Raw genomic sequence first — 9,019 nt, 5'->3', positions numbered from 1 at the left:
TATATTAAATGTGAGACAAGGGCAAAAATGTAAAAAAATGTACTTTCACAAAAAAATCACAGTCAAAGTACATGTGGCTCAATTTTTGTACGAAAGAGAATTTTCTGAACTTTATTTTATATTATAGGGGTATCTGATATTTTAATTTTTATAAAATATTTTTTTGAACATTTATATTATCACAGAAATGTCTGAATTTTTTCCAAATTATTATTATTTGGACACTTGGTAGCAATCACAGTCATACATCATCGATCATTATGTAACATTTCAGTGAATAATAATAGCTATGTTTTCCTTTCTTCCCCAACTCGCACTCGTTTCCAACAAAATACATCTCAATCTCAATCAATCGCGTCACTCCACGTCCGATGCAATATTACTCGTCGCGATCCTCTTCAGTCTTATCTCTTGGGGGTGGGCCAAATCACTTTCATTCCCAAAGCGAAACAAAAAGCAGGGCCATTGCATTTGCAAATCCAATCCCCATTCCCATTACCTCCCTAACCACCCGCCACTGTCGCTACTTTACTTTTCCCCTCTCTTAAAATTACCCCCACCCCGCCCACTGTAGTAAAGTAAAATACTACCTGTTATGGTTTTTGGTCTTCCAAATTTCGTTTACGGACTGGACATAAAATCAGAACCTTCTTTTCTAAATCTTTGGATTTACTTACTTTCATATTTTTTTTTTACCACAATCAAATTAAAATATTAACCGCCTCGGAGTCGTACATCATAATTTAAGAGAAATCAAGCTATCCACAGATCGCCTGCGCTGAATTTGATCGACTGCACGGAGATCTCGCCCTGATTCTCTCGATCGGTGTCTGTGGACTCTTATTCTTGTATTCTTCTCAATTCAACCTCTAGCTGTAAATAAAATCAATTCGAAAGAGGAATTGGAAGGTCAGGATTAAATTTCTGTTTTTTTTTTTTTTCCAGTTTGGTGTAATTGGGACTTTTTCTTTTCTTTTCGTTTTTTTATAGTTTGGAAGGAAGAGTTCAGTATAAGCGGGCTTAGTTATCTTGTTTGTGTTGTTGATTTGTTAATTTATGCTTTTATTTGGTGATTTGTTGACCTGTTGCTGCTTAGGGTTCTACTGAGTGAAGAGTAGTGCTAATATATGTTGCTTCCTTTTAATTGATTTTTTATTTTTTTATTTTTCATGTTCCTTCTTTGATAGGTTTTATTCTGTCTGAGTTGCGAAAGGGTTTTAAGTTGACATGGTAGATTTCAATTTTTTATATTTGTTTTATTTTATGGTGATTAACGGAAATTTGTAGTTTTTGACTTCTTGGTGCTGATGAAAAGCGATTTAACTAATTATTGTTTCAATTCCTTGGTAGACTTATATTTTCTATGTGCAATTCGAAGAAGTTATCTTTTTTATTTACATGGAATTTTTGTTGTGCGGTTATATTTCAGTTTATCCCAAGTCTTGGTTACTGTATATGCATTCAATTTTTTATCGGTTTGGTGCAGCTAACTGGTGGGTGAACTTCGCCATCAATAAATGTCCCATCAAGAGGAAGAAATGGATTATGCAGCCGCGGACTATGAGATGGGCGAAGTAGAAGAGGATATGTATTTTGCTGGTCGAATAATGGGAGACACAGAGTCTGACGAGGAGGATGATGATGAATATAACCATTTGGTCAGTTCAATCTGCACTCACAAATTTCGCATATGCACTCCGCTATCAATTTGATTATGTTTTTATTCTTTTGCTTAACATTTCTATTACTGCCGAATGAGTTAACTTAAATGTGGAATTAGGACAATAAGATAACTGATACTTCTGCGGCTGAGGCACGAAAAGGGAAGGATATCCAAGGAATCCCGTGGGAGAGGCTAAGCATATCCCGGGATAAGTATAGACAGACTAGATTAGAACAATATAGGAATTATGAGAATATACCCCGATCTGGAGAGGGTTCAGAGAAGGTAATTTTCTGTTTCAAAAGGTTCCAAAACAGATGTTGATTTTATAACTCTAACAAGGCATGTTAATTAATGGGAGTTGCCTTCTGGATTTGCTAGGAATGCAAATTAACAAGGAAAGGTGGAGTTTATTATGAGTTCTGGCAGAACACTAGATCTGTAAAATCAACCATTCTACATTTTCAGGTAACAAGATATCCTCTGCTTCGATAATTTCACTTGTTTCTCTCTCATTGTGACTAAGTTGAGTTTTTGCTTTATGAGTAACATTAATGTGGTCCATGCTGGTACCCCATGCAGCTGCGCACCTTGTAGAAATACATTCTTCTGTTACATTTCGTTTAGATTGTACAATTGTGCCTGAACAGCCAAGCAAAGGAAGACTCGCATGTACCTGTAATTTAAAGCATTTTAAGTTATGAGATTTTATAGGTATCCTTTTCTACTACTGTAGAAGGATACTGCTGGAGTCTATTCAAGCTAGGAGTCCTTTAGGTAAATTTATGTTTCTCATTGTAGTAGATACGGCTAATACGTGATCTTAGATGAGAAAATGCTGGATTGAAACCACACTTTTTGTGGGAATGTGTTATCCTCCATCTTTCTTCCTATGCTACTACATTCAAGGCCCAAGCAAGTAGCTGATCAACATAATGTTTTTATCTTCCTTTATTCTGTTCTTTCTCTTTCTGACTTTTTCCCTTGCCTGTTTTATTCTTAAAATTGAGAGAGAATCGCTGAAGGGTTGTAATGTGATGTCTGAGATGATAGAAGAAACTTTTCTGAGTATATGAGGAGGTCCTGATTCCTTGCTTCCAATGGGAGATTCTCATATTAAGTGACTTTCAGAGTTTCATTTGATAACTTTGTGGCATCACCTCAAGAAAGTCTAGGTGCAAAAATGCTATATTGAATTGGATGTTGATGCCAACCATTTTCTTGAGTCTTAAGTTTTCTGTCCTGCTCAATCTGTTTAGATTTCAATTAGGATTCTTTGGATTTCTTTTCAATGCATTGAGCATCTTTATTGATTATATCGAATGTGATCTCTTCAAGTTGCTTTCTATCATTGCAGTTGAGGAACCTGGTTTGGTCAACTTCAAAGCATGATGTTTACCTCATGTCGCATTACTCAATTATCCATTGGTCGTCATTAAGTTCCAAAAAGACAGAAGTCCTTAATGTCTCTGGCCATGTGGCTCCGTGTGAGGTGCATCTCTTCAAGTGATCGAATGCTGAGTCTTTTAAGTTGTAGGCTCTTTATTTCTTCTCTGGATTAATGATAGTATGACTAATACATCTCTCTTATAGAAACACCCTGGAAGTTTACTGGAAGGATTTACTCAAACACAAGTAAGTACGCTGGCTGTCCGCGACAATTTGTTGATTGCGGGGGGATTCCAGGGGGAGCTTATTTGCAAGGTACTCTCTCTCTTGGTGAAAGCTTTCTTATCATATTCTTTCTCATAATGAAACATGGTGTTTCTCTGCAAACTATGTTTACTGCCAATAGTTTTAATTATGGCTCATAAATTTTTTGGGTGATTGTTTCTTTGCTGATCTCTTTCCTCTCAAGAGTTCCACAGTTCAGTCAAATTACGGAACTTTGTTTTCCACTACAGGATGATTTGATTTTCTTCCTGCATGATAGAAGGAAAAATCAGATTACTTGGCTCACACATCGTATTGATGCTGAGATGTTAAATAGGCTAGGAAATAATTATGACTCTGTTCAGAATCTCTCTTTTGTTTCCTGACAGCTGACTGAAAAATTCCTCATTTGGTGCAGTATCTGGATCGACCTGGTGTCAGCTTTTGCACGAGGACAACCTATGATGATAATGCTATCACGAATGCTATCGAGATATATGATGGTCCAAGGTGAAACTCATTCTCACCTTCCCAAATGCTCTTCGTAATTGATCCCCCTGCAGCAGAAATTCACATATGCTGCAGCATTGCCATTTAAATCGACCCATATAGTGGACTAATTGGGTTTGAACCACTATCAGTGGTGCTGTTCATTTCACAGCTTCAAATAATGATTGTGGAGTACGAGATTTTGATATGGAGAGATTTCAGCTTATTAAGCATTTCTCTTATCCGTGGCCTGTAAATGTAAGTTCTGTTTGTCATAACTTGCAATTTGCCTGTATAGTTGGGTCTGTTACGTATATGCTAGACTTTTGTTCATCAAATAACTGAAATTGTACTGTATATGTCAATGAGAAATACACTGGTAACTATTATCTGGTTGACGCTTCTCAACATTGGCCGTTAAGAGTGTGGTGTTCTCTTTTCACAAGTGTTATAATTGGCATACTTTGTTGTTTATGGAAATATTTTCATATTTCACGTTCACAAACATGTCATAGATAGGCACTTGCAATTCAGGACTATACATCAGTTTATATCTCTTGTTCACTGCTATTATGAAATAGCCCTGCGTATGTTCCACCTGCAGATCTACTTCTTCCAATTTGGTGGTGATGTTAGTAGTTTGTTTCAATGTGTTACTTGGATCATGTGTAAGCCTTCCATGTTATCCTGCATGAGCTTAGTTTAGCTTTTCATGTAAGTCCGATCGACAATCACTTTTGAAGCTGATCACATGGGGATAATAGAGAATCTGGTGGGTTATAGGGTTTTGGTACTTTGATGGATGCTTCAGTGATGAGAGTTATATCTGAAGTATTACTTTACGAGTGTGTTTTTACCTTTTATTTATCCTGTAGTATCTCTGTCTCTGTCTCTGCCCCTCTGGTGAATTCATATAAGGGTAATGTTTTGTTCATTTATTTACAGCATACTTCTCTGAGCCCAGATGGCAAGGTTATTGCTATTGTAGGGGACAATCCTGATGGGATGCTTGTGGATTCACAAACTGGAAAGGTACCTGTTCTATTTCCAAGAGTAATATTTGTTAGTAAAAATTAGTATTTAGCCGTGAAGAGGACCTGGTAGAGAATTTCTCAATCTAACTGTCTACTAACTGATAAATATGTTATTTGGTGCATAATCTTTTCTCAGTCCTATTAAGAATTTGTTTTGTTCGTAGACGGTTGCACCGCTTCGTGGACATTTCGATTTCTCTTTTGCTTCCGCATGGCATCCAAATGGTCACATCTTTGCAACTGGGAACCAGGACAAGACTTGCCGAGTATGGGACTCACGGAACCTGTCGAAATCGGTTGCTGTGCTTAAAGGAAATCTGGGTGCCATTCGATCAATCCGTTTCACCTCTGATGGGCAGTTTATGGCGATGGCTGAGCCAGCTGATTTTGTTCATGTTTATGATGTGAAAAATGGATATGACAAAGAGCAGGAGATTGACTTTTTTGGTGAAATATCTGGAGTCTCTTTTAGCCCTGATACTGATTCCCTGTTCATTGGGGTGTGGGACCGCACTTATGGTAGCCTACTTCAGTACAACCGATGCAGAAACTATTCTTATCTGGACTCTCTACTGTGAATCGTTTGGTTCCTTTTGGAATTTCGTGCATCTATTGCCGGAGGAGGTGATGCACAGGTGACATGTCTCTGGTTACTAATACAATGGAGGGGTCCAGAAGTGGCTGGCTGGCTCTCTTTGCACTCTATGTTGTCTCTACTGTTGTGTCTCCAAATAATGACGACCTGTGGCAAAGAGGTGAATATAGATGCCTAGAGTTCGTTTGATGCGGGGCCAAAAATGAATCTTTATCCAATCAGAAGGCTAAATTTTTTCATGAAAATGTCACTTGGTGATGTGTATATGAATATATTAATTTGTAATTTTTGTATCATTAACTTTCTGGAGTTTAGAGGACAATTGCTGCCTGTTTGTATCCATTACCTTGCTGTGAAAGTGAAGTGTCAAATAAAAGGTCTTTCTTTTGAGTAAAAGCCTCAGCACCATATCCAGATGGAGGAGTTGATTAACCAGGCATACCATGTGTATGATAGGCTTGACTTGCATGAAGTGGAATCGGAAGTGCTAACTTTGTGTTGTGAGACTTTTGACTAACTTCGTGTTACTGAGACTTTGCCCTATGGGGTCTTTTATGGTCGTGCCATTTCAGAGTTATTAAGGCATTTGCTCGTGCTTGTTTACACTCCTACCAGTTCTGTTTTGTAAGCCATTAAGTTACACGAGAAAGAAATACTCTCATGATATTGGAACTGAAGACCCCTCCTTGTTCCTCTCATAATTTCCTGAAATCTGCAGATGCCGTGTAAGATTTATAATATCAAAAACAATATATCATATACCGCTTCCAGTGACAATCCTGAATGTGCAGATTGGAGAGACAAACATTGTTCTGTTCGCTAGGAATATCAATTTTTCATGTTTGGGGGACTTCTTTCACTTCAGTCTCTATTTTATCTGCAACTGGTAAATATCCATCCATATGGCTGAGAATACTGTCTTCTTCTTCTTGTAGCTGTTGCATACAATTCTCAAAGGCAGCCACCAGTTCCGGGCTAAATACAGATTTTCTAGCACCCGCTTCTTCCTGTCTTACAGGAGTTACTTTAGCATTATAGCTGCCAAATTTGGGAGTAATGTAAGTTCCAGGAGAATAAACTTGGTTCTCCGCTTGAGTCCGTTGCCTGAGTCTTGCAACGGCTGGGAAATCAATGGTCGGAACATCAAGTGACTTAAGCCCCTTCGCTATTGCTTTCCGTTTCCAACCTGTTTCATGCGTATCATCCACTCGAACAACATTCTTAAAATTATCAAAGTTCCCCAGAGTTGAATCCCCGTGATCCAGAATGCGGTCTGCTTCGATCACAGCTTCCTTCTTAAGACAATCTGTAGTAGTTCTCTGACTGTAGTTGTCATTCTGATCTCCATGTGAAGAACTTATTTCTAGTGATTTGTCCTGTGAATAATAATGTTCAAAGGAGTCCATACTTCTTGTACGAAACTTATGAATTCTCTCCAGCAAGGCATCATATTCCTCCACTGTGTGAAAACTCCTGGAACCCGTCAGGTTCTTATCTTTCCAATCCAACTTATTTTCACTGAGCCCGCCTGTTTCAGGTGCTACCCCGATCATGTCTATCTCGCCAAGTATCTGACAGCTTTTCGATCTTGTAAATCTGCCAAAATGGGGTTCTCCAAGAGCATCTAGCGCTGATTTGCCCTCTGTTTTTCCATTGATGTCTGGGATGAGGTCCCATGCATTGGCAAGATACTTGGTCTGAGGGGCTGTATCAGGATCTCTTGATGGCAAAGTGAAACTACTAGTGCTGATTTTAGTTGTCATGGTGTTAGCCGAGCAAACCAAGGCAAAGAGCTGGTCATTGCCGCTGTGGGAAGTCAACAATTCTTCCCAGGCTGCGGATCTGCTCTGGAAGCCATGATTCAGCTCTTCCCTAATGCTCATCGACCGAGCGATCGTCTTCGAAGATATGCATCCCATTGGGTCACTGCTCCACCTTGTTCTAGATAAAAGCAACCAAACATGCAACGACACGAAGAAATCAGTAAGATTGATAGAATGTTCAGAATGACTGTCTATTTCGAATCTAAAAGTTGCAATTTCCGATTCTTGAGAAGTTTTTTAGCAATAAAAACAGAGAGAAATCAGCTTCAAACGGACAGAAACTGGGCCATGATAAAACCTTCAGTCTAATAAAAAAAGGCAGAAGCATTTGTACTGGAGAACTTTTCAAACTAATACGTCCAACCATCCACAATTTTTTAGCAATTTTCCCAACTGCACAGGGCTCGAGGGCGCAAGTACAACTTTCCTCTCTCATCTTACTATTGACAAAGCAAATGTAATTTGCAGAAGAGATTTCGCCTTACCTGATGATCCAGAGGATGAGCTGATGATTCCCTGATGGTGAACAACCTGGTACGTTATTACCTACCTGGAATACTGTTAATCAGTAAAGCTGTTTCGGAGAAACCATTTGAATGGTATGTTTTGAGATGGAGAAATAGTGGGACTTTCTGCTTGAAATCTGATTCTGAAACCTCAAGTGAGAAAAGGGTTGAGCGAATGAAGGCATACAGCTTGACTCCGCCCAAGATATTCGACTTTTCAGACGTCAGCATTTGTTTCAATTATTGAATAAGAGGCAGCCTAAATTCATATTCTATTACAGCTTATGTCTTTAGTGACATAGATTATGAGTATTTTGCTTTCTTGCTCTGCTTTTATTTGAATATTGGTGGTGGTGTTGGTGGTGTCTATTTCGACTTCTATTTGCTCTTCCTCTGAGGAGTCTCCATTAAGGGGAGCATGGCTAACATGCAACAAATCCTCAACTATTCCTTGTTATTTGGATGTTTAGGAAAATGGGTCACAAAGTATTTGCAATATAAGGAGTTCAATTTATTTTGTTCATGTCATATCAAAAAATTTTCTATAAAAATTTCAATATAAAAAATCACTTATATGTTATGAATAATGGCTCATACTGCCTTCTAGTCAGATTTTGGTGACACACTCATTTGTTGAGGAGCTTTACTATTACTTTAAACGGATGCTCTTACTATTGCATTTCAATATTGTTTTATTAATTCGGAATCATAGTAAAAAGATATTTTTATCAAATATTCATGTTAGGATTCTTGATTTGGAACAAGCAAGAAGAAATTTAATGAGTATTCCTTCTTTTTTATTGGTTAATTTAAATGGAATAGAAAAGATAGGGATGTCAGATGTGTGTAGGAGTGTTTGGTAACTCTCTGGAAAGCTTGCATTATTTAAAATCGCCTTATAACCTAACCCATTCAAGAATCAAAAAGTCAAGAGAGGAAGGGGGCTTAATTTTGAATTTTGAGGGCATCATAGTAACATTGAAAACTTTTATCTATGTGGTGACAGTCTGTTATTTTGTCTTATGTTTCCATATGTTGCAGTAGAAATAACATGAAATTTGTGGATGAGTTAATGTTAGGGGCATTGAAGATTGAACCATCACATGAATATGTGAGAGTGAAGGAGAAAACCACTCAATTATTCTCTTCCTTACTAAATTTTGTGTTCACAATTTGCGCATGTGGACCACTCCACACCAAAACCAATCTCCAAAATCTCCTCTTAACACTTACTAAAATTTGAGACTCAAATATTT

General features: G+C 37.9%; 2 protein-coding genes across 3 annotated transcripts; one reads left to right on the top strand and one right to left on the bottom strand.

Moving 5' to 3' along the window:
* Window positions 1-471: 471 nt before the first annotated feature.
* On the top strand, window positions 472-5,830 carry LOC105175195 (putative WD repeat-containing protein C2A9.03). Of its 2 annotated transcripts, none has more exons than XM_011097551.3 (10): window positions 472-909; window positions 1,487-1,658; window positions 1,790-1,948; window positions 2,045-2,131; window positions 3,021-3,155; window positions 3,257-3,367; window positions 3,735-3,826; window positions 3,958-4,063; window positions 4,751-4,837; window positions 5,004-5,830. In XM_011097551.3, exons 2-10 carry the CDS (start codon window positions 1,518-1,520, stop codon window positions 5,415-5,417), a joined length of 1,332 nt encoding a protein of 443 aa, XP_011095853.1. In that variant the 5' UTR covers window positions 472-909; window positions 1,487-1,517; the 3' UTR covers window positions 5,418-5,830. The 2 variants fall into 2 exon arrangements, with proteins under 2 accessions (XP_011095853.1, XP_011095852.1); XM_011097550.3 differs by having other exon boundaries at window positions 474-909; window positions 1,781-1,948.
* Window positions 5,831-5,968: 138 nt separating this feature from the next.
* Window positions 5,969-8,277, bottom strand: LOC105175194 (uncharacterized). Its single transcript, XM_011097549.3, has 2 exons — window positions 7,743-8,277; window positions 5,969-7,375 (listed from the first exon to the last, which is right to left on the bottom strand). Exon 2 carries the CDS (start codon window positions 7,351-7,353, stop codon window positions 6,271-6,273), a length of 1,083 nt encoding a protein of 360 aa, XP_011095851.2. The 5' UTR covers window positions 7,354-7,375; window positions 7,743-8,277; the 3' UTR covers window positions 5,969-6,270.
* Between the last annotated feature and the right edge of the window lie 742 nt (window positions 8,278-9,019).

The sequence above is a fragment of the Sesamum indicum genome, linkage group LG12 (genome assembly GCF_026168435.1).
Source record: "Sesamum indicum cultivar Baizhima isolate 11 linkage group LG12, ASM2616843v1, whole genome shotgun sequence".
Lineage (NCBI taxonomy): Eukaryota > Viridiplantae > Streptophyta > Magnoliopsida > Lamiales > Pedaliaceae > Sesamum > Sesamum indicum.
Note: the sequence above shows the minus strand (reverse complement) of the source record. Positions and strands in the feature narration are given on the sequence as shown.